At 42.8% G+C, this 26,707-nt stretch overlaps 1 protein-coding gene across 2 annotated transcripts in view; it reads right to left on the bottom strand.

Moving 5' to 3' along the window:
* The window catches only part of USP13 (ubiquitin specific peptidase 13), a 117,949-nt gene that overhangs the window by 75,835 nt on the left and 15,407 nt on the right, over positions 1-26,707 (bottom strand). For both annotated transcript variants that reach the window (XM_040349429.1, XM_040349428.1), the window contains exon 2: positions 8,759-8,884. In XM_040349429.1, coding sequence (XP_040205363.1) covers positions 8,759-8,884 — 126 coding nt within the window. The remainder of the gene's footprint in view (positions 1-8,758; positions 8,885-26,707) is intronic.

Below are 26,707 nucleotides of genomic sequence, written 5' to 3'. Positions count from 1 at the left end.
GGAAAAACTGACTACAAAGCTACTGGCATTTTTATAACATTATTTTAACGTCCAGTGTGCATGAGGCCTACAGCATAAAATTCTAAAATGGACAACATGCAAATAAAAAGAGCAATGTCAGGACAAAAAAATTATAGCTGCACTCAACTGAAATCTTACGCTCAAATTAAGTCTAGCATAGAAAGCCTTTGAAACTAGTCTACAACTGGCATTTTCCCCCACTATATGCTGTACCTAAAAAAGACCTGAGCTGCTCTCTGAGCTAGTTTTTAATGGAAAACTCTTTAGCTCTCTAAACAAACTATTAACAATTTCTCTTAGTTTTGGATGCTGGGACAACTGCTTGTAACCACCCAGCACAAGGCATGGTGTGCATGTGGACACCTCCGTCACTGCACCATCACATCTCACGCATAATGTCCAGAAAGAAAAGGTAATCTTGGTATTCTTAATTTTCCCTTCCCCCTTTTTTATGCTTGTTGGGGTGATGCTATTATTTTTACAGATGAGATTTCTACTTGGTATGGGATAATTCTGGGTACCCAACTTGAAATGTAAGTAGACATTGTTTTTAAAACTCTCTCCGAAAACAAGCGATTTTTTTTGTGCTTTTCTAACGACCTGGTTTTTGTTTTCAGATGAGTATCTAAATTCTCCTGAGGAAGAGAGTGTTGTCTCGCAAAACGCATTAAGAGTCCAGATACTAGGGGCTAGATTCACAAAGAGTTACGCCGGCGTATCAATAGATATGCCGACGTAACTCGGAATCTAAGCCCGTCGTGAGTTTAAGTGTATGCTCAAACTGAGATACACTTAAACCTAGCTAAGATACGACGGCCTGCGCCATCGTATCTTAGGGTACAATTTTTCTGCTGGCCGCTAGGTGGCGCTTCCGTTGATTTTGGCGTAGAATATGTAAATTACTAGATACGCCGATTCACGAACGTACGCTTGCCCGTCGCAGTAAAGATACGCCGTTTCCGTAAGAGATACGTCGCGTAAAGATAACGTTGCCCCCTAGGTGGCGTAGCCAATGTTAAGTATGGCCTTCGTTCCCGCGTCGAAATTCGAAAATTTTACGTTGTTTGCGCAAGTCGTCCATGAATGGGGCTGGATGTAATTTACCTTTATGTCAAAACCAATACGTCTTTGCGGCGTACTTTGGAGCAATGCACACTGGGATATGTACACAGACGGCGCAACACCGTTCATAGAAAACGTCAATCACGTCGGGTCACCACCCATTTACATAAAACACGCCCCCCTCATACTCATTTGAATTAGGCGCGCTTACTCCGGCCCAATTTACGCTACGCCGCCGTAACTTAGGAGGCAAGTGCTTTGTGAATACAGCACTTGCCTCACTTACTTACGGCGGCGTAGTGTAAATACGATACGCTACGCCACCGTAACAATGTGCCAATCTACCTTAATCTAGCCCTATGTATAATAACTCCATACTCATGGACTATTATCTATGTTGTAATCCACGTCAGATAGTTTTTATGTATATCTTTTTTTATGTGTGTATTTTGAATAAGATTGTATTTTTTTTTCTGTGGGGGGTGTATAAAAAGTTGTTTTCACACCACTTTAGGGGAGCAGCTTCTTTAATATATTTATATTTTTATTACCATAGCGCGGAGTTCACCAATTATTAAATTGTTTTATCTACCCTGAGTGTCTCTCAAAGTCCTTTGGGCACCGCTGTTTTTTATACATCAGAAAGGAAAGGTCCTCTTGATTCATTTTATTACTCCTTTTCAGACCTGATCAGATAAGACATTCCGAACAAAACATTGGCATCAAGTTCTTATTGTATTTATTTTTTCTTCTCCATGTGTGCTACTGCTGGATCATAGAATCCCAGTACATTGTCAGTGTTAGTTTCACAAAATTGTTGCTTTTTTCTGAAATCATACAATAGTATATGAACAATTTAAATACATTTATGCTTAGTGGAGTTCATATTTAATTAGGTAGTGCAAAGTGTGGTAATCTGTGTGGTAATCTGAGACGAAAAGAGATATGAGGAAAACCATTAGAGTCATTTGTCTGAAGATCCTCACTTACCAAGGTCATGGTATAGTTGTAGTAGTTAGTCACCTTTAACTGGAATTATTCTGTAATGTTGAAGATGTTCCACAGCTTATCCAAGTTGCTTCTGAGCAGCATGGGCTGAGTTACCCGTGTGGCTATAAATGGGGTATGTTTCTAACACTCATTAGAACTAAAATTGAGACTCTTGGATAAGCTGCAAAACATCTTCAACGGAATACTGCAACTCCATTTGAATGTGACCAACTACTACTAGCCACGGGAGTAATTTGGTTGCCACTTGATACTGCATACGATCACTGAATTTGAAAATGTCTGCAATATTCAATGTTCTGCCCTGGCCCTCTTGAAACAAATTTACTTGGGAGAGATCCCGGGTGCTCATAAGTTGGCAGAGTGAGTTGGAGATGCTGATAACCTTGGAGAAGTAGGTATTGGTAGTGATAAATCTGGTTGTTGGATATCATGGCTGATAGCATATTCAGGGTTGTTGATGTGCTGATCTATTGGTGGAGGATCGCAATTGGGTGGATGGCTTTCAGCCTAGCCTTACCCATAGGTCATAACAGGAGGTGAGCTGCTAATGGTGGTGGTTGGTTACACATGGTGTGCATAACATAAAGGAATAAGCACTTTCAAATGGATTCTGTTGCGGTGAAGCACATACACATGGACTTTAATTTTATTCTTTGGAACTATATGAGGACCTTGCTTTATACATTTAATGCGTGACAGACTTTTGAATCTTTATTTATTTTTGAGTCTATGTAGAGGAACACAAGTGTAGCACTTTAGATTGCAATACTTTAGCTTAGGTAGATGAGGGGAGTCATGACCAGTCTGTGGTGGTAAAGAGTGTTTGCCAGCATACATGCCAACAATGAGCGTGCAATGGCTCTAGTGCGTTTCAAACACCCATATTACTACAACATAATGAGAGACAAATTATTGCCAGATTTACATGTGTACTAATTTAACATGTTCCAGTGTTGTAAGAAAAAAAAAAGTGTCTGGTAGAGAAATTTATATTTTCCAGTGAAGCTAATACAATAGGAAATGAGCATCACCTAAAAATCAACCCTAGTTTACGTGGGCCTTGTCTTATGCAAGAAAAAATAAAATGGATGAAATCTCTTTATGACCGGTATCACTCATATGTGCTCTCCTAAAGTCCTACGAGTTTTTACTACTTTTACAAAAACACTGCTATCCCCTTTATGTGTATTGCAGTCAGAATACATTCTGTTTTCCAGAATCACACAATGGGGTTCAAGGCTGTTTGCTTTGCAAGGACATTTTCCCTTACTTAGTAAATAAGTTAAAGCGTAGCTTACTTTCATGATTTAAACATGTTCTAGCAAAAATCCAGTTTTAGGTTTTGTTTTGGTGTAAAAATTCTTCCTTGCACTTGATTGGGTATTCTTCAAAAGTAATTTTTCGCCACATTCACTAAGCTAAGGGAAAATTCCCTAGCAAAGTGAACAGCCTATTTCTCTCTAGGAATCCCCCCCCCCCCCCCCCCATGTATAGGGCACGCTATTCCTAAGGTACTATTTGTTTGTTCCCATGTGCAGTACATAACAGGTCAATCTACCTTTGTGTTGTGATGCCCTGTCTTGCAGCTCATAACGATAAGGTTAGGTAGGATTAGGAGTTGTTTTTATAACATGAAACTGTGACAGGTGGCTTTGCTACAGGCCAAGAATCTGCCTGCAAGTGGAAAGTTCAGGAGAGACTGCAACTGGTCTCCAACAGTTCTTAGATTTCCGGTGTTTCAGTAGCACTGTGTAAACACAGGTTTGTCTTGCTAACGTTAACACCTTCAGAACTAGGATACAGTTTTCGAATCTCCCTAATGAGTTACAAAAAACAACCCAACTGTTGATGGTATAACCATTTGCTGCGCCTTCAGAATGTACGTCATCTGCAGCTGTTCATTTTACAGACACAAACATAATAAACTGCACATCAGAGAGTGTTTTCAGAATATGTCACTTCACTGTGGCATGCTTCAAAATGTGAATAATTCCATAAAGTATTAGCTTAAAGTGATACTAAACATACAACGTTTAATTTACATTATTCTTTCTTTATCTGTATTTAAATGATGGCACTGTAATTATTTTATAAAAAAAGAAAATTGGAAACACTTATTTCTCTAATAGATATACAGCGGTCACATGACTCAACTCCTTCACAGGCAGTCTGCAGGGAAACATAAGCAGGAGGAGCTTCTAGTCACATGTTAAAAAAAAATAAAAAAAATAAAAATAATAATACCGTATTTATCGGCGTATAACACGCACTTTTTTCTCCTTAAAATCAGGGGAAAACGTGGGTGCGTGTTATACGCTGATCCCGCTGTCTGTGAGGGGAAGAGGAGCGAGCGCCGCCGATATACACATATCAGAGTGTACTGTGTACTCGGCTGGGCTCTGCTCGCAGTCAAGCCCAGTCCAGTCATTGGACAACAAGGAGGTGAAGCCTCCATCAAAATGTAAAATCCCGTCCCATTGTGTTTAGCTGGTTAGTGGGTATGGAAGAAGAGGCAGGGACAGACTTGTCATTTACCACTGTGTATACGCCCACATGTGTGACTCTACAGCAGTGGTTCTCAACCTGGGGGTCGAATGATGATTTGCCAGGGGTTACCAAATCCTGGGCTGTTCCTGAAGCTCACACCGCTCACCCAGCCTTTCTGTGGCCGCCCAGCTGAACTGTTCCTGGAGCCTATGGCCAACCACTCAGCCACCTCGCAACCGCCCATTCAGTTCACAGCATGGCTGGGGGGCAGAGACTAGAGGTCAGCTGACTGGTGAGGAATGTGAAGTGGGAGGGGCTGGAGGAGACCCAATCTCATGATTTCGGCATAGGTGTCACTGCCACGAGACACCGCAAAGTAGGAGACACAGTGAGTAACACTACCTGTGATTATAGTTGCCATTAAAAGTCCCCACTACAGTTCTCAGATCAGCAGATGACCTTGAACAAGAGCACCCAAGTTGGCTGATCAGATCTCCCCCCCAGCACTGACACTGATACCATTCACCCAACCCCCCACCAAGGAGTAAGAGAAGGAATAAAAATAGAGAATACATGGAAGGGAGAGGAGAAGGGGGAGGAACAAAGAAAAAGGGAGAGAAAGAATAAGAGAAAGAAGAAAAAAGGCTAGAGAGAGGGATAGGGGGAAAAAAATTAGAATAGAGAGATAAAATCGAAAAGAAAGGAGAACAAAAGAGAAAGAGTGGTACATCCTAAAATGTACCATAAGGGGTTTTAATACTGTGCGAGTGGAAGGGACTCAGGGAGCGCTAAATGTCCGTGGGTTACTTGTCTTGCCTTGGGTGCTGACAACCCATGCTACGAAAATAATTTTATTGTTAGGTGTCCCCACAACTTGGGAAATTTTATCAAGGGGTCCCGACACTAGAGAGGTTGAGAACCACTGCTCTACAGTCACTTTCCCTGCCCAGATGTGATCAAGGAGGAAATGCTTAGTGTAGAAAATACACTGAAAAACTGAGCACGTGCACTAGCTGCCAGCACTGCACCAACCCCAACTGCATTTATTGCTAGTTTTTAATGATATGGGTTTAATGACACTTTAAATATGGCCAACCAAACACATCAAATGAGGGTTTAAACATATACAGAACCAATTAACCAATTCACAACTGTAAAAGAGTCATTAGCAAAGTAATGCTGGCTATGTAGTAGTAGATTTCATACAAGCATCTATATGAAAATTCTGATTAGTACATTCAATGACTTGGCAAATGCAATGCATTATATATTTTTTTTATTTATTCAAAAACAAAATTCCATCCTGCTCCTTCAAATACTTTTGTCACAGTGGTCAAAAAGAAACGTTGATTTGACCCCACTCATCATCAGAAAATCAAACATTCTTACAATGACAATTTTGAACAAAATTCTTCTATGGCCAACTTAAGACAAACTAAATTTTTCAAATACATTTATATGGCATCAACATTTTACAAATTGCGGAAAAAAAAAAGGTTTAATTTTTTTTTTCTTTTAGCATAAAGGTTTTGCGTAAATAAATAAAAGCTGATAAGTGCAAGCACTGGTTTGTCTCAACGATCTAATTGCTACATTTGCAGGAGAGCTTGTTTTGTTGAAAAACATCAGACATAGGCCGCATACACACGGTCGGTCCATCCGATGAGAACAGTCCGAAGGACCGTTTTCATCGGTTAACCGATGAAGCAGACTGATGGTCTGATGTGCCTACACACCATCAGTTCAAAAACTGATCAAGTCCAACGCGGTGACGTAAAACACAACGACGTGCAGAGAAAAATTAAGTTCAATGCTTCCAAGCATGCGTCAACTTGATTCTGAGCATGCACGGGTTTGGAACCGATGCTTTTGCGTACTAACCATCGGTTAGGCGTCCATCGGTTGAATTTTAAAGCAAGTTCTAAATTTTTGGACCGAAGGATAACTGACCGATGGGGCCCACACATGGTCGGTTTGGACCGATGAAACTGAACTTAAATCCGTTTTCATCGGTTTGGTCCGATTGTGTGTACAGGGCCTTACTGGCTGGATCACCAGGTGAGAATAAAGGAAAGCATGCTTAAAAAAATAAAAAACTACTACAGCCACCACATCTAAGAACTGGTAAGCTGCAATATAATTAATGCCGCTTTAAAGTACACCTAAAGGCAATGGGCCATATTCAGGTACGATTGCGCCCGTGTAACGTAAGCCGTTTACGTTACACCGCCGCAAGTTTTCAGTTTTAGTGCCCGATCCACAAAGCACTTACCTGGAAACTTGCGGCGGTGTACCGTAAATACGTCCGGCGCAAGGCGGTCCAAAACGAATGGGCGGGTACAATTTAAATTAGGCGCGCTCCCGCGCCGGACCTACTGCGCATGCTCCGTTTCGTAACTCCCGCCGTGCTTTGCACGAACTGACGTCATTTTTGCGATCGGCGACGTGCGTAGCGTACTTCCGTATTCCCAGACGTGTTACGCAAACTACGTGAAATTTTAAATTTCGACGCGGGAACGACGGCCATACTTTAGACAGCAATACGTTTGCTAACTAAAGTTAAGGCACCCAAAACGACGACTAACTTTGCGACGGGAAACTAGACTAGCGGCGATGTAGCGAACGCAAAAAAACGTCGTGGATCGCCGTAACTCCTAATTTGCATACCCGATGCTGGTTTACGACGCAAACTCCCCCCAGCGGTGGCCGCGGTACTGCATCCTAAGATCCGACAGTGTAAAACAATTACACCTGTCGGATCTTAGGGATATCTATGCGTAACTGATTCTATGAATCAGTCGCATTGATACTCTGAGAGATACGACGGAGTATCTGAGATACTCCGTCGTATCTCCTTTGTGAATCTGGGCCAATGTTTATGGAATCATTACCACTGCTCATAAAATTTCACAAATTAACAAATGTAATAAAAAAAAATATGATGACTTCAGCATAAACCTGCAATTACTTACCTGTAACCTGCCCTCTGAGCCTTTTCTGCTGGAGGAGTCTTGCGATGCTGGGAGGAGTCTTGCAGAGCTAGTTTTTCATTGCCTTACACTCTGCATCTACCACAGGAAACAATATTTCCCATGATTCAAACTGTAGTGGCATAGGGAAAACATGGGCAGGGCATAGGTGGACGCAATGTGAGAAGAGTGGGCGGAGCTGCTGCATTTCTTCTAGCTTGATTGGCACACTGTAGCTTGCTAAGGAAAGGAAGCAACGCCCCCTAATGACGTTACGCCCCCGTGCTGTAGTGTCTTAACAGCGGCAGAACGCAATATGGGACAACGAAACCATTTGTTAAACGAGGAAACCAAGTTGTCGCTACAATACAGGAAGCTGACAAGCTGGAGGGGAAGCAGGTAAAATTCTCCATCTACTTGCATTCAGACTACAAAGGCAGACATATTTTACATCCTATTTACTTCTGTCACATATTGATTTTACATTTTTGACATTAGCTTTACTTTAAATATTCACATTTGCCCATGGGCAGGATCTCCTGGAATGCCTTGGGCCAATGTCTTCAGTCCTTCTCTGTCTGTTAGACAATTCTGGCCTGGATTTGTGTGGGACAAAGCTCTTCTTGGGAGCTCAAGCTAAGGTAGCCAGAGTCTCTAAACTACACAGAACAGGAAGTGAAGGAAAATCTTCCCAACAAAACACAGAGGGCAAAAAAAGAAGAAAAAAAAAGCTGAATGGGGTTTTAACTCTAAAATATTCCCTACTTTATCTAAAATGAAAGAGTTGTTGCTTTACTTTATCCTATTTGGCCAATTAGCATAAGCAATGGTCATGATAATCATATGGTTAGCAAATTTGGACCACTGTACAGTCAACTCTTCGGTCCTTTAAAAAATAACCACACTTTTAGATACATGTAAATATAAAGAGCAGTATCAGACAACAGATAGGATAAGGATATATCCTATATTTAAAGAGAATCTTATAAAGCAAAATAGACACTGAAGGTCCTGACTCAAAGGCTGCATACTAGGTCCAGGGCAGTAAAAGCAAACATGATCAGTTTACCTTCCAGTCACATCACTGCCTAGATCTAGTACACACCAGGAATCAAAGAATGGCAGTACATGAGGCTTCTCACACAAGTATTTTGCTTCATAATAGACAGCATTTAATTTAAAGGCACAGATCATTGTAGTAATCTTACCTGTCTTATGTGGCGTTTCAAGTGCATATAAACACATTGCCCTGTCTTTCTATAATGTCGCTCCACGTGTTCTCTTCCAAACCCCAGGAATGTGCTCATGCACACGTACAAACCGCCTTCAGACAACTATAAAAAAAGTGGATGAAATAAAGACAAACTTTACCGAAATGGCAAACCAAATACAACATTACCAGAACAAACACAATATTAAACAGTGATAGGTTATCACTGCAAACGGTAATGTCTTTCATTAAATGTATTTAACTTTTTTAATAGTTACAAGTTTATATACTGTACTTATATGTCACGTTTTCAGTTTAATGGTCTACAGTTTCTTTTCTAAAACCCTCATTTTGAAATACACGCTAAAGATATGCTGCAGTCAAAATTCAACTAAATGCACAACCAGCCTACATACAGGGTGATTCAATGAAACTGTAAACCATTCTGGGCTTTCTAATACGACAAATGTATAACCTTTAGTACATACACTATACTTTCCCTTCTAAAAGCATCAGGAATTTTTAAAGTCATTCAATACTCTATATCAGGGGTGTGCAAACTTTTGACCTTCCTGGGCCACATTGGAAGAAGAGGAATGGTCTTGGGCCACACAAAAATTACACTAACAATAGAGCTGCATGATTCTGGCTTAAATGAGAATCACAATTTGTTTGCTTAGAATAAAGATCACAAACATAATCTTCCACATTATATAAAAAAATTGGGCTAACTTTACGGTTTCGTTTTTTTCTTATATTCATTTGAAATGTGTTTTTTTATAAAAAAATACATTTGAAAGACCGCTGCACAAATACAATTTGACATAAACTTTTGCAAAAAAACGCCATTTTGTTCTATATGATCTCTGCTAAAAATATATATAATGTTTGGGGGTTCTAAGTAATTTATAGCAAAACATATTGATTTTAATTTGTACGCAACAAGTGTCAGAAAAAGATTTATAGCAAGATTCAGGTAGAGTTACGCCGACGTATCAGTAGATATGCCGTCGTAACTCCGAATCTACGCCGTCGTATATTTAAGTGTATTCTCAAATTGAGATACACTTAAATGTAGCTAAGATACGACCGCCGGCGCCGTCGTATCTTAGCTGTCTATTTACGCCGGCCCCTAGGGGCGTGCACGCTGATTTACGCATAGAATGCGTAAATCAGTGATATGCGCCTATTCACAAACGTACGCTTGCCCGTCGCAGTAAAGATACGCCGTTTACATAAGGCGTTTTCAGGCGTAAAGATATTCCACCAAAAAGATGCCGCAGCCAATGTTAAGTATGGACGTCAGTCCCGCGTCTAATTTTTTTATTTTGACGTTGTTTTTGTAAGTCGTCCGTGAATGGGGCAGGGCGTAATTTACGTTCACGTCGAAACCAATGAGTCTAAAAACGTCATTTACGTGGGGTCATGCTTTATTTACATAAAACACGCCCACCTCTTCACAATTTGAATTAGGCGCGCTTACGCCGGCACATTTACGATACGCCGCCGTAACTTAGGACGCAAGTGCTTTGTGAATATAGCACTTGCCTCTCTAACTTACGGCGGCGTAGCGTATATGAGATACGCTACGCCTGCCTAACATTAGGCACGGCTACCTGGATCCAGCTATAAGTCTTTAAGTGGTTAAACTGACCTCATTCGCAGAATGAAGTTCTACCCTTTGATCAAAAATAACTAAATGATACTTTGTTTATAATCATCTACCAACACTGACAATGTTGATAAACATTTTCCAGCTTTTTTTTATTTATTTTTCTTATTTTTTGACAGCTAAGCAGAGCTGGCTTTACATGAATGAATTGTGGAAATGTATTAAGATCATGAGGGGGGTTGAATCGAGATCGCAATTATTTTTCCCCAAAATCTTTTATTCATTTTTTTTACAAAACAGTACAGTAAATACAACATAAAATCAATATATAGACTAGATCGCAATTATTTTAACAGTTAATCGTGCAGCTCTAACAATAAGGATAGCTGATGAACAGGAAAAGTCGGGCAGATCACAAGTTAACATTTACTGATAGATTGAGTAACAAAACTAAACATTTTTGTAATTTTTTTATTTTATTTATAAAAGTAAAAGAGAGCAACACAAATAAAGTGCGATAATCAACACGGTTTTTGGTAAACTAACAAATGAATATCTGGATTGATGGATGTAGTAGCAATTCTCAATGAATTCTCAAGATGCTCATCAGATATTTTGGTTCTAATTTTGCCCTTTGTGTGCTTCATCCTTGAAAATAGTTCCTTACAAATATACTGTAGGTGCTTCTGAAAACTGATGACATAAATAAGACTGTTGTGAAGAGTGAGATATTTTTCTTGTGCCTGTGTTCGCATTTTAAGTAATTTTATAATTTTGGGTTGGGCCGCATATGACCCGTGGGCAACAGATCGGTCACCCCTGCTCTAAATCAATGGTCCTCAAAGCTCTAAAACATGTTTTGTGGATCTTTAGAGACGGTTCTCACACAGGTGGCACGACTTTGGGGACGACTCGGCAAGGCGATCTCAAGACGACTTCAGAGGCAACTTGCAAAATGACTTCTGTGTTGAAGTCAAGGCAAGTCGCCCCCAAAGTCGCACAGGAACCTTTTTCTAAGTCGGAGAGACTTGCGGCTTTCCTATTAGAATGGTTCTATTGAATAGAGCGGACCGCGACTTGTTAGGTGGCTGAGTCGCCTGACAGGTTGCCCCTGTTCCTAAAATTCATAAAGCCTGTACTGTTGGAAAGGAAAGCAGCTGCGGGCATCATCCCGTTATAACCCCTAAAAGCCGAGGACGCATATCCGCGTACGCTCAGCGTGAAGGGGTTAACCCAGAAGGTTTAAAATCAATGTAAATGTATTCTACTGGAGGAGAATCATATTTATAATGCCAGTGTGTTAATGGCAAATAGAACCCGTGGTTGAAGATTAGGAAACCTCTCTGCCCTGCCAGGAAACACATTCTGCTCAAAATGACCACACGTTAGTCCATTTTTTTTACTATTCAAGCTGGTCACCTGAAAGCCGCTTCATCTCCTACATGTAGTACAGCTATTCAAGATGCAGACTCTCAAAAAATGGCTGCCTGAACCTGGCAATCACAACTAGGAAACAGGGAAAGTCTGCTTTCATAACCTCTAGCAGATATTTTGTAAGATCCTATGGTCTGAACAGACACCCTTCTCACAGTCTACGAATAACGCATCTGTTTGCACAGTTGTATGGAAATAAACCGTTAGGCCTGCTCAGTGGCAGAATTACTTTCAGTGGCTCTACCCTGGGCAAAAAAATAGTACAAGGGTCATCAATAAAATAGGGTGTGTAAAGGAAAAAACTCTGTCATTTTTGTCTCCTTGTTTAATTGTAGGAAGGATTTTTTTAAAAGTTAAGCAAAAACGCACTAAACTGCAAAGTTTTTACTATTATTATTATTATACAGGATTTATATAGCGCCAACAGTTTGCGCAACGCTTTACATCAGGGAAGACAGTATAGTCACAAATTATACAAATCAATATAGGAGGGATCAGAGGGCCCTGCTCGTTAGGGCTTACAATCTAGAAGGGAGGGTCAAGTGGAACAAAGGGTAGTTAGCTGTGGGGGATGATCAGATGGACTCAAATTAAAATACAGTTGTTAGGTATGGGTAGGTTTTGATCAAAATACTGGGCAAAAACAGCAATTCTGACACTGCTTCAAAACAACAAAGGACGTCCACATGGTGTCTTTTGGATTCTCTTTTGATGGGCAAAGTTGACAGTTTTCACAGAGCACGTTCTCAAACAGGGCCTGTTTTGAAACAGGACAAACTTCCCAAACAAACCACTTTCTTTGTGAACTTACTTTCAAATTAGCCACTTCTTAAAGCGGGAGTTCAACCATTTTTTTTTTTTTTCCCTTAGCTTCCTGCTCGTTCGGTCTAGGGGAATCGGCTATTTGTATTAAAATATGATCCGTACTTACCCGTTTTCGAGATGCATCTTCTTCCGTCGCTTCCGGGTATGGGTCTTCGGGAGCGGGCGTTCCTTCTTGATTGACAGTCTTCCGAGAGGCTTCCGACGGTCGCATCCATCGCGTCACTCGTAGCCGAAAGAAGCCGAACGTCGGTGCGGCTCTATACTGCGCCTGCGCACGGACGTTCGGCTTCTTTCGGAAAATCGTGACGCGATGGATGCGACCGTCGGAAGCCTCTCGGAAGACTGTCAATCAAGAAGGAACGCCCATTCTCGCAGCCCATACCCGGAAGCGACGGAGAGGATGCATCTCGTAAACGGGTAACTAATGCTCATATTTTAAAACAAATAGCCGATTCCCCTAGTAAAAACGAGCAGCAATCTAAGGGGAAAAAGTGCCCTCTAGGGGTGAACCACCGCTTTAAATCAACCTGCCCTTTGTCCACTTTATAGGAGAGAACTGACCCCCTTCAAGACTATTGGCTAGATTCAGGTAGAGGCACGCATCTTTAAGGCGGCGTAGCGTATCGTATTTACGCTACGCCGCCTTAAGTCAGAGAGGCAAGTACTGTATTCACAAAGCACTTGCCTCCTAACTTACGGCGGCGTAGCGTAAATGGGGCCGGCGTAAGCGTGCCTAATTCAAATGAGGATGGGGGGCGTGTTTTATGTTAATGTTTGGTGACCCGACGTGATTGACGTTTTTTACGAACGGCGCATTCGCCGTCCGTGTACATATCCCAGTGTGCATTTCTCCAAAGTATGCCGCAAGGACATATTGGTTTCGACGTGAACGTAAATTACGTCCAGCCCCATTCACGGACGACTTACGCAAACAACGTACATTTTTCAAATTTCGACGCGGGAACGACGGCCATACTTAACATTGACTAGGCCAGATAATTGTTCGACTAACTTTATGCCGGGAATCGCCTTACGTAAACAGCATATCTTTACTGCGACGGGCGCACATACGTTCGTGAATCGGCGTATCTAGGCATTTACATATTCTACGCCGAACTCAACGGGAGAGCCACCTAGCGGCCAGCTGAAAAATTGCACCCTAAGATACGACGGCACAGGCTGTCGTATCTTAGCTAGGTTTAAGTGTATCTCAGTTTGAGAATACACTTAAACTTACGACGGCGCAGATTCCGAGTTACGTTGGCGTATCTACTGATACGCCGGCGTAATTCTCTCTGAATCTGGCTATATGTCTCTCAAGATCCTCGCTGTGACACCTTGTCTTAGCCACCCACTCTTCCATGACATCCCATCTTCCCACCAATACTGGAAAAGCATGCAAAGTTCGAGAACAGAACTGGGGATACATTCTTCAGATGAGGATTGTAAACGCATAAATATTGCCATCTATAAGTCTACACTAAATGTTAGTATCCAAGAAAATGGATATGAACTTTGTTCCTGTTGGTACAGAATGCCCTTTCTGCTTCAAATTCTATCCTTCAGTATTGAATCGTTGCTGGAGTTGCCTGGTTGATGAGGGTTAATTCCTGTATATCTCTTGGCAATGCCCGATACTTCAATATATTTGCAAAGGGTACACCAGACTAGAACAGAAGTTACCACCTATAATCTGGATTTCTCTCCATCACAATATCTGCTTCACCATACCTTCCTGACATCAAAACACTACTTGAAATCCCCGACAATGCATACGGCAAGCGCTGCCAGAATGTGCGTCCCCACACACTGGAGAAAAACTTCTGTGTCCTCCCTAAACAAGTGGCTCACGAGGTTGAATAGAGTCTAGGAACTGGAGCAGCTGATCTATACAGCACAGCATAAGCTTACCCCACCTGGGCATGCTAGATCCACTTCAAAGCGAAACAAGCTTGTGCCAGCCTTATGACTACCTAAGGCAGGTGTGTCCAAACTTTTTTCAAAGAGGGCCAGATATGATGAAGTTAACATCCGTGAGGGCCGACCATTTTGCCAGACATTCTTTGAACTATTAAAATTTAGTCTAAGTGTGTTTGCCAGAGCACTAATACACTGCCCAAAAATAATTCTCTTGCCTTTGTGGCTGTGTGTGGTGAAGAGATGAGCTTGGGCGTGTTATATATATATATATATATATATATATATATATATATATATATATATATATATATATATATCTTTTGTGGCCCCATTGAATCCCTGATCGCCGATCGGGAGTGTTATTTGGATATACTGTATTTATCGGCATATAACACGCACCTTCACTTTAACCAGTTCCCGACCTCCTCATGTACATTTACGTCGGCAGAATGGCACGGACAGGCACAATCACGTACCTGTACGTCCTCTGCTAGACGTGGGTGGGGGGTCCGATCGGGACCCCCCCCGGTACATGCGGAGGTCGGGTCCGCTCGGGGAGCGATCCGGGACGACGGCGCGGCTATTTGTTTTTAGCCGCTCCGTCGCGATCGCTCCCCGGAGCTGAAGAACGGGGAGAGCCGTATGTAAACACGGCTTCCCCGTGCTTCACTGTGGCGGCGCATCGATCGAGTGATCCCTTATATAGGGAAGACTCGATCGATGGTGTCAGTCCTACAGCCACACCCCCCTACACTAGTAAACACACACTAGGTGATCCCTAAATGTTACAGCGCCCCCTGTGTTTAACTCCCAAACTGCAACTGTCATTTTCACAATAAAGAATGCAATTTAAATGCATTTTTTGCTGTGAAAATGACAATGGTCCCAAAAATGTGTCAAAATTGTCCGAAGTGTCCGCCATAATGTCGCAGTCACAAAAAAAAAAACGCTGATCGCCGCCATTACTAGTAAAAAAAATAAAAAATGCAAAAAAACTATCCCCTATTTTGTAAACGCTATAAATTTTGCGCAAACCAACCGATAAACGATTATTGCGATTTTTTTTACCAAAAATAGGTAGAAGAATATGTATCGGCCTAAACTGAGGAAAAAAAAATTTTTATATATGTTTTTGGGGGATATTTATTACAGCAAAAAGTAAAAAATATTGCATTTTTTTTAAAATTGTCGCTCTATTTTTGTTTATAGCGCAAAAAAATAAAAACCGCAGAGGTGATCAAATACCACCAAAAGAAAGCTCTATTTGTGGGGAAAAAAGGACGCCAATTTTGTTTGGGAGCCACGTCGCACGACCGCGCAATTGTCTGTTAAAGCGACGCAGTCCCGAACTGTAAAAACCCCTTAGGTCTTTAGCCAGCATATTGGTCCGGGGCTGAAGTGGTTAAGAGGGAAGTTTCAGGAAAAAAGTTAAATTTTAAATAAAGAACTATGAAGCAAAATAAGGGTCAGTGCCCATCTATGCAGCCTAATCAGTGCGCATCTGCAGCCTCACCATTGCCATGAATGCAGCCTGATCCATGCCCATCTGCAGCCTCGGAGGGGACAGGCAGGGTGGCGGGAGGAGTGCCAACAGATTACATACGTGAGAATCTCCTGTTTACTTGGTGGCCTCTTTAATACAAAGTCCAATGAACAGTTGTCCAATGGCAGCCCAGGAGACAGGACTTCCTAGTACAGATGCCACTGAGTAAAAAGGAGATTCTCCTGTATGTAATTTGACGGCACTTGTTCTGTCCCCTCTGAGGTGGCGCCGATAAATGCAGTATATATCTTTAGTGGCCCGGGGGCCGCAAAAGATATATATATCCAAAATACCAGGGGGGCCACATTAAACCGGAACAAAGGGCCGCAATCGGCCCCGGGACATGCCTGACCTAAGGGACTTTGGGAAACTTTAACAAAGCAGGTTGGTTATATGGGGAGGCGGGAAGCGCTAATGGGGGGGGGGTGTGCTTCCTCCTTTTTCCTTGCATTTCTACCCTCTACTTCCAATCTTTTTTTTTCTTGTTCCTGTTGTGCCTCTTTTTTTTTTGTGGAATGTTTTTCATGACTGACATTGGACACTCCCTTGTATTGTGCATTACAGTGTACGCCTTTCTTTTTGAAATCCCTAAAAAATACAGTACTATTGTGGGAAAAAAACAGGAATTTAGGAAACCCTGTTGCCAGACTATTTATTTCAACATTAAAGTGGATGTAAACCTGATTCATGAAATTTGAGCTGGGCACATATATCTGTAGTGTTTTTGCTATCTCTCTTTAAAGCCCTGTTTTTCATAGCTTTGTCCTGCTCTGTTCGTCTGTTATCAGCCTGAAAACTTTGACAAGCTCTCCGAAGCCCGCCGATAGAAGTGTGTGTTGGAGGAGGTTGTTATATATAGATTAGCAGCCAGCTAAACAATACACAGGCAACCTCTGTATGTGTGGGAAGGGGGGGGGGTGCCTTTCTTCCAATAAGCTTTCTCACAGTGTCTAGGAATGATCTCCTCCTACAGGGGAACCAGGAAGTGAAAATTCTAACAGAACGTACACTTTCTAAACAGTATATCAAGGTGAAGACAGCAAATATGCATGTAAAACTTATATAGGGAGATTTGTTTCATCCATGTGTATCATCTGAGGCTGTTCACTTCACTTGGCATATGGAAGGTTTACATCCACTTTAATTTTCCCATATTATATGTGCAAATAACTTACATACCTTTACAGGTAGGCATGTTATTTACCTGTAAAGGCATTCCCTGTGTAGAAATCTAAAGGCCCCGAGACTGCTACTGGGTGCCGCCATCTTGGGTGTTATGTCTGCAGGTCCAGTCGGCTCAGAGCTCTCACTCAAATGACAATTCCTATTGTTTCTACCCCAGCTGCTACATAAAAGCTTATAACAGGAGATGAGAAGAAGAGGAGCTGGGCCAGCAAAAACAATAATTAGACACTCCCAGATGAAGAGAGGACTATGATGTGTGAAAAAGAAAGGGTGCTGTGCTAGAGAACTGACACTTTCTGGAGGTACAGAGGGTAATTGCAAGAAATAGAAAAAATGTTTATGGAAAAGAAAATACTGCAAAATGGCATTTAAAGAGAAAGTAAACTCTACTACTGAATTTTACCTATAGGTCAGCCTATAATAAGGCTTACCTATAGTTAGTGTAAATATCTCCTAAACGTGCACCGTTTAGGAGATATTTTACTGTACATGCAGCCAGTGAAATCTATAGAGCATGCACTCTGAGGGAATGGCCACTTATGGCGTTTCTTCAGAGCCCTGTGCCGTGACCAACGGCTCCTGCGTGCATGCGCGGGAAGAAACACCGGGGAAGATGTCCGCTGTCTCAGCGGTGTGCGGGCGCCGCTGGAGAGCTTTGTTCTAAGGTATTTCATAATGAGCTAGTATGCGATGCATACTAGCTCATTATGCCTTTGTCTTACAGGTTATATTTGGGGGAGGGGGGGGTTTCAAAGAGTTTTTACAATCTCTTTAAAATACTTGATTTTTCTTGAACTCTTACCTTTAATTTTTTTAGGTCAGTGACAGGGTGTCTCTAACACTCTTCAGCTAGGTACTGCCACCCTTTTAAAGACGATCTTTTCATCTGAGGCATTTTCCAGGCTTCACAGTGATCAGCTGTCAAAATGATCAAGTGATCTGAAGCCCATCTTACTAGCTCCCAAATGCAAACAGTAACCTAGAACAGTTGGAGAGAGTGCAGTCATAATGTTGGGGGCATGCAATTGAATTGCACTCCCAGCACAAAACAGCAAAGCCAGCCATGTGTGTATATATAAGTGTGGCGACGAGGCATAAAGCCAACTGCTGTGTCACCACACATAGGTGTGCAGCCAGCATTAAAATGGACGTAAACTCCCTTGATTGATTTTTATCCATACGTAATCATACAATAAGGCGTACCTTAGGAAAATATCTCCTAAAACATGCACCGTTTAGGAGATATTTACTTAAAGGGCTTGTAAAGGTAAAAAAAAAAAATCCCTAAATAGCTTCTGTTACCTTAGTGCAGTCCTCCTTCACTTACCTAATCCTTCGATTTTGCTTTTAAATGTCCTTATTTCTTCTGAGAAATCCTCACTTCCTGTTCTTCTGTCTGTAACTACACACAGTAATGCAAGGCTTTCTCCCTGGTGTGGAGAAAGCCTCTTGAGGGGACGAGCAGGAGTGTCAGGACGCCCACTAACACGCAGCTCCTTTCTCTATCTGCAAAGTAGATAGCGTCCTGACCCCCCTGCTCGCCCTCTCCCCCCTTTAAGAGGTTTTCTCCACACCAGGGAGAAAGTGTCGCATTACTGTGTTTAGTTACAGACAGAAGAACAGGAAGTGAGGAATTCTCAGAAGAAATAAGGACATTTCAAAGCAAAATCGAAGGATGAGGTAAGTGAAAGAGGACTGCACTAAGGTAAAGGAAACTATTTAGGGAAAAACATTTTTACCTTTACAACCCCTTTAACCACTTAAGACCCGGACCTTTAGGCAGCTAAAGGACCTGGCCAGTTTTTGCGATTCGGCACTGCGTCGCTTTAACTGACAATTGCGCGGTCGTGTGACGTGGCTCCCAAACAAAATTGGCGTCCTTTTTTTCCCACAAATAGAGCTTTCTTTTGGTGGTATTTGATCACCTCTGCGGGTTTTTTTTTTGCGCTATAAACAAAAATAGGAGCGACAATTTTGAAAAAATTCAATATTTTTTACTTTTTGCTATAATAAATATCCCCCAAAAATATATAAAAAAAAATGTTTCCTCAGTTTTGGCCGATACGTATTCTTCTACCTATTTTTGGTAAAAAAAAAATCGCAATAAGCGTTTATCGGTTGGTTTGCGCAAAATTTATAGCGTTTACAAAATAGGGGATAGTTTTATTGCATTTTTATTATTTTTTTACTACTAATTACGTTAAATCGTTCAGGAGAGGTTGTAAAAACGTCCCATGTACATGGAGCCTAAAAGTTGGAGTTAGCCTTTAACCACTAGCCGACCAGTCGCCGCAGTTTTACGCGGCAGGTCGGCTCGGCTGCGCGAAATCACGTAATATTACGTAATTTTGCATTTAAGCCGCCGGAGGCGCGCGCCCCCTGCTCACTCCTGGTGCCAATGCACGTGCCCAGCGGGCGCGATCACCGCCGGGCCCCCGCGATCACTCGTTACAGAGCGAGAACCGGGAGCTGTGTGTGTAAACACACAGCTCCCGGTCCTGTCAGGGGGAGAAATGACTGATCGCATGTTCATACAATGTATGAACAGCGATCTGTCATTTCCCTTAGTCAGTCCCACCCCCCGTTCAGTTAGAACACACCTAGGGAACATAATTAACCCCTTCCTCGCCCCCTAGTGTTAACCCCTTCCCTGCCAGTGACATTTTTACAGTAATCAATGCTTTTTTATAGCACTGATCGTTATAAAAATGCCAATGGTCCCAAAAATGTATCAAAAGTGTCCGAAGTGTCTGCCATAGGTCGCAGTACTGATAAAAATCGCAGATCGCCGCCATTACTAGTAAAAAAAAAAGAATATTAATAAAAATGCCATAAAACTACCCCCTATTTTGTAGACGCTATAACTTTTGCGCAAACCAATCAATAAACGCTTATTGCGATTTTTTTACGAAAAATATGTTGAAGAATACGTATCGGCCTAAACTGAGAAAAAAAAATTGTTTTATATTTATATTTATTACAGCAAAAAGTAAAAAATATTCATTTTTTTTTTTTTAATTGTTGCTCTATTTTTGCTTATAGCGCAAAAAATAAAAACCGCAGAGGTGATCAAATACCACCAAAAAAAAGCTCTATTTGTGGGTAAAAAAGGACGTCAATTTTGTTTGGGAGCCACGTCGCACGACCGCGCAATTGTCAGTTAAAGCGACGCAGTGCCGAATCGCAAAAAGTGGCCCTGTCATTGACCAGCAAAATGGTCCGGGCTGAAGTGGTTAAGTTCCCCTGGAAATGATATTTGATACATTACAAATACTCTCCCAACTCCTCTAAATAGATTCTCTGCCTGTAAACTTCCTCCACTTGGCAGAAGAGATTCTTGCGACAGTTCTGTCAGTTTAAACAGATTCATATACACCTTAGGCCCCGTACACACAACCGAACATGTCCGCTGAAACTGGTCCACGGACCAGTTTCAGCGGACATGTTCGGTCGTGTGTACGGCCTATCGGACAGGTTTCCAGCGGACATTTGTCCAGCCGACAAAAATTTCTTAGCATGCTAAGAAACATGTCCGCTGGAAGCCTGTCCGTCGGACATGTTCGGTCGTCTGTACAGACTCACCGTACATGTCCGCTCGGCCGAAAGCCCTCGCATGCGTCAAAGTGATTCGACGCATGCGTGGAAGCATTGACCTTCCAGGGCCGCGCACGTCACAGCGTATCGTGTCCGCGCGGATTTCTGTCTGATGCTGTGTACAACCATCAGACAGAAATCTCCGAGCGGAATGCTCCGGAAGTGACGTTCCGTCGCCGCCATCTTGCTACACCCCACACTCCTGCACAGTAATGATAGAATTAGAAGTGGGAAATCGGACATCTTGTTACACCCACCAGAGTTTTAGATTTCACAGTTATTTTCAACACAAAACTGAGCTTATATGTTTAAATACATTATTTGTAAATCCGACGGACTGTTTACATGTTAAATGTGAAAATCAGAGGCGTTCTGTCACATTAGCAACCATGTAAGGTCAGCAGGTTTGCTGCTGCTTTTTAAATGTAACATTTAAACAGTCCGTCAGATTTCCAAATGCTGTCTTTAAGCAAATAAGCTCAGTTTTTTGTTTAAAATAACTGTGAAATCTAAAACTCCGGTGGGTGTAACAAGATGTCCACTTGCCCCCATCTCACTCTATCATTACTGTGCAGGACTGTGGAGTGTAGCAAGATGGCAACGACAAAACGTCACTTCCGGAGCATTCTGTGATAGGGAGCGTAATGTGACACTACAGCGACATGAAAGTCGGCACGACTTTGCAAGGTAACTTGAGGCAACTTCAAGTCGCCTCCAGGACAGGCAACTTTGCCAGTGGCCAATCAAACAATTAGCTCTGTGGGAGGGAGGGGCTTGTTTTTAGCATCTGTGTCCCATTGTGGAGATTTACCTTTACTTCCTGTCCCATAGCCAAGCAGGAAGTGAGAGGAAATCTCTGTAAAATAAGGGAATCCATTTGAGAGTTTAGGTCACTTGAACTAGTGTCCCTATTGGAAGATTTCCCCTCTATTGCTTTTATGAGGACAATCAAAAATGTGGAATTTTCTTTTGCTTGCACTTTCAATGATAATGGTAAACAGGACAAATGGAGAGGCTGAATCTCCTTAACTGGGGCACAAACAGCAATACAAACATAATAGGTGTTCTAATCGATCTCCACCCTACCCAAAACACAAAAAGTTTTGCCTTTCGTTAGAAGATCACTGAATTTCAGGCAAGATCCCTAGGTTTTGTTTTTTTCAGGTCAGCTTTTTATTGCTTCGTCTCTACTGCAGCTCTAGTGCTACATATGTAGCACTAGAGCTGCACGATTCTGGGAAAAATGAGAATCGCGATTCATTTGCTTAGAATGAAGATCACGATTCTCAAAAACTTTTTTATTTAGAATATTACCACAGTCTGAGTCAGCTACCCATATTATGAATATTATCACACAGTCGGCTACCCCAACCCAGACTCTGGGTAGCTGACTGTGGTAATATTCATAATATGGGTAGCTGACTCAGTCAGACTGTGGTAATATTCATAATATATTATAAGGTACAGTGCCAGTGGTTGCCAGTATTTTAAGACCACCCCTCACAGGCTCACATGCCCCCTTTAATAGCATGACAGTCATCTGCAAGGTCTGGGGTAGCTGACTGTGGTAATATTCATAATATGGGTAGCTGACTCAGTCAGACTGTGGTAATATTCATAATTTATTATAAGGTACAGTGCCAGTGGTTGCCAGTATTTTAAGACCACCCCTCACAGGCTCACATGCCCCCTTTAATAGCATGACAGTCATCTGCAAGGTCTGGGGTAGCTGACTGTGGTAATATTCATAATATGGGTAGCTGACTCAGTCAGACTGTGGTAATATTCATAATTTATTATAAGGTACAGTGCCAGTGGTTGCCAGTATTTTAAGACCACTCCTCACAGGCTTACATGCTCCCCTTTAATAGCATGACTGTCATCTGCAAGGTCTGAGGTAGCTGACTGTGGTAATATTGATAATATGGGTAGCTGACTCAGACTGTGGTAATATTCATAATATATTATAAGGGACAGTGGTTGCCGGTATTTTAAGTCCACTCCTCACATGCCCCTCTTTAATAGCCTGTCTGACTGTCAGGCTTTTAAAGGGGTGTATGTGAGGAGTGGACTTAAAATACCGGCAACCACTGTCCCTTATAATATATTATGAATATTACCACATTCTGAGTTAGCTACCCATATTATCAATATTACCACAGTCAGCTACCCCAGACTCTGGGTAGCTGGCTGTGGTAACATTCATAATATGGGTAGCTGACTCAGACTGTGGTTATATTCATAATAAGGGAAAGTGGTTGTCGGTATTTTAAGTCCACTCCTCGGGTCATAGGCTCACATGCCCCCCTTTATGTTGCTGGTGTGCACACTCGCACAGTGCGCACTCACTGCTGTGCTGTGTATGTTTTGTTTTCCGGCCGAGAAACTTGGTGGTACCGCCCACGCATCACCGTCATCCAGCGGCGCTGTGCCGCATTATGCTCTCTGATGACTGACGTCAGTTCCGGTTGCCGACGTCTGTTCCAATATCTGCCATTTGCGTTCCAAGCTGGTTCCGTGGATCCGCCGGGGAGATGGGACTGCGGCTTGCAGTCCAATAAAAAGTGACAGCTCTGTCGGCCAGAGAACCTGTCAGTGGTCGGAGGTAGAGGGGAAGGTGTCGCCACTAAGGGATCAACCGCCTTATTCCCAGAGACCACAGTGAGTAACTGAAGCAAGTACCAGAGCAGTGTCCTCACCAACCGGGGATGGTGAAAAATCTGTAAACTTCAGTGGATATCAAGCCAGGGACCCAGCCAGCGGAGGTGACTCTTGCAGAGCAGCCTTGTGTGTCAAGCCAGGGACCGAGCAGGCCAGCAGGGGTGAAGCGAGAAGTATCTTGAGTGGCAAGCTAGGGACCCAGCAGGGAGGCGGGGGTAACGCTTGAGGAAGATACTACCATAAACATTGGAGGAGTTTAAAGGATTCAGTGGCAGTGAATCATCTAGTCTAGTGAGAGAGACTGGGAGCTCAGTAATCTGAAGAACTACAAGGAGTGATTGTAGTGGAAGTGATGGAACTGTTACAACTTGAGTTAGGAACTGTTAAAAGACTGTTGCCATAGGAGACAGCATCCCTACACATGCAATTGTGGCATCTTGCCGGATGCCTTTCCCTGCATGGCTGTCTTTCTATTGAAGTCTCCGAGTCTGCCAATTAACCTTGCAACTACTTAAGGGTGTCCTGGCCCTAACCCCCTAACCCCCAAAGTTTTGTTAAAATAAATAAAAATCTTTTGCAATCAAGAAGTGTCTGGCGCCCAATGACCAACTACTTTGCACCCACTATGCCACACAACCCACCATATACCAAAGGATGCCAGCTATCTCTGGCTCTGGAGGTTCTCATTAGACCGAAGGAGGCCTGGGACCTTGCTACACTTACCAGCTCTGTGAAATGGTTTTACACACAGCAGCCCAGATCCTCCTTTTCTCAGGTCCCTCTCCAGTGTTCCTGGCCCTTTCCTCCTGTCGAGTGCCCCAACAGCAACCAGCTTGCTATGGGGGTACCCAAGCTGAGCCGCAGCTCCCTGCGTCCATTCACACACGGCGCCACGATTCACCCCTACTTCTGTATCTCTCCCGCGATTGGCTAACAGACTTTGGTTGACAGCAGCGGGCACCATTGGTGCCGCTGCTGTGTCTCAGCCAATCAGGAGAGGGGAGTCCCTGACGGCCAAGGCACTCGTGCACAACGCTGGATAGAGAGGGGGCTCAGGTAAGTATTGGTGGAGCTGAGGGAGGCTGCTACACACAGAAGTTTTAATCTTTTTTTTTTTTTTTAAGTCAGCAGCTACAAAAAGTGTAGCTGCTGACTTTTAATAATCAGACACTCAGCTGTCCCACAGTCCAGCGATGCGGGCATACGAAGCCCCGCTCCTCTCCCCCTTCCTCTCCACGTTGCCGGCATTCTTACTGTGGGCGCCCGGCTGAAAAATTCACAATCCATGTTTAACAGTGTGGATAGATAAATCTTCTTGCTGTTGGGCTACTGTATCCTCACAGCTGGCACCCGTGGCTGTCAGAATACTCAAACTGTGACTGCAGCTAATTGGTTGCAGTCAATGATTGACTAACTTTTTTTTTTTTGCCCAGCTCTTTAGATTTCTCATTTGGAAAGCTGGGTGGTGTTGGGCAGTGCCAACCATGGCTTGATTTTTGGCTCATTCACACAATCCGGTCAAAATCAGAGCAGTGTATGGCCCAGCTTCAGTTTCCAGTCCTATGGCATTGTCCATCTGGCAGATAAAAAGGAAGACCGATCTCCAACCACACTTGAACATTTCATTTCCCCCCCTTACTGGTAAGGTCCCCATTTAGGTCGCTTAGCTATTATAATTTTTTCCAGTCCTGTTCTATAAACCCACCATCACAGATAAAAGTCCTTTTTAGGCATTCCTGTGTGGTAATAAAATGGAGAGAAGCGGCAGATGTGTTAATACGTATTAATGTGTCCTATTGTCAGAAGAGAAGTGTTCAGGGAATTCTGTTTACAGCTGTAATTTCTTAGAGATCTTGTTATATTTACTCTTATGACTCACAGTCGGCCTCTGCATCATAAGAATATCTCACCAGTCATAGAAGCACAAAAAGCAGCATGACAGGTCACCACTTGGGACAAGGTGTGCCCATTAAAATAGTGCTAAAGCCTAAATGATTTTACTATAACGCATTTTCTGCATTACATTAAAAAAGTACCCCACTATCTGCCCCCCCCCACCTCTATCCCTAAATACTTACCTGGCTTCCTGTCACTGTTCCAGCACCGCTCTTCCCACTTCCTGTTTTCACAGGAGAAACAGAGGACAGTGGAGACATAGGCTCCCGCCGCTGTCGGTCAAACTCCTGTAAGGAGGAGGGGACGTGGCTTACTAACTACAGAAACACAGCCTGTCTCAGGAGCCAACAAGATCGCACCTATGTGGGTGACTCCTTAGCACCTGGCTTGCTATAGGAGGCAACCAAAGGAGGGAGGAGCCGACAGCGCAAGTGGGAACTGCTAAAAGACAAAAGAGAACTTTCTAGGCAATGTCTATACACAGACCAGGTAAATATAGCTTTTTTTTTTTTTTTGCCTGGCCAAGTCAGGCTGACCACAGGATGAAACTACGCATAATGGTCTCCTTCAGTAAAAAGCGCAAGTCGATTTAATCAGCACTTCCAGGTCTAGGCAGCCGAAGGTACATGGAAAATCTCCCCCCATTGCTCCAGTGGTCTATGGGTAACAATTTCTTTCCTCCAACCATTGGCTGCAGGAAAGAAATTTGCTCAATTGACAGTGTTGATGTGGGAATCCCTCCTGCCGAACCATTGTATTGGAAGTCATCCCTGCCAGGAGAAGACAGTAATTATCGCTATCAGCTATACCAGCCACTAGCGATAATGAAATCCCACAAGCTGGTTGTGCCCAAGTTGATCGATTGGTCAACTTGGTACATTCAGCCTGCCCATATATGGTTTCAATCCTGGCCTGGTTCCTGCTGAACCAGGCAGAGATCCGAACCGTCTATGGCTAGCATTAGTCCTTGAGGTCATCAAGACTCATGCGGAGACCATAGCATGAGTTCACGCTGAGAGTCAGTCCACCACCTGAGCATGGGGACGTGCCATCTACCAAAGGTATGGAGGATCAGGTAAATTAAAGTGGAAAAATTTGCCTCCCCTAGACAAAATTTGCAGTTTACCCTTGCAGTGTAGGTGCAGCCCCATTGCAAGGAATTATTTTAAGTCTCCCAGAGTTAGGCTTCAAATCTCATATTAACTTGTGCATAACATTTAAAAAAAAAATGGTGGCCACACTGGATAATAGGCTATACAAATTTCACAAAACACACT

The sequence above is a fragment of the Rana temporaria genome, chromosome 4, assembly GCF_905171775.1.
Source record: "Rana temporaria chromosome 4, aRanTem1.1, whole genome shotgun sequence".
Classification (NCBI taxonomy): Eukaryota; Metazoa; Chordata; class Amphibia; order Anura; family Ranidae; genus Rana; species Rana temporaria.
This window is presented reverse-complemented; position numbering and strand designations above follow the sequence as displayed.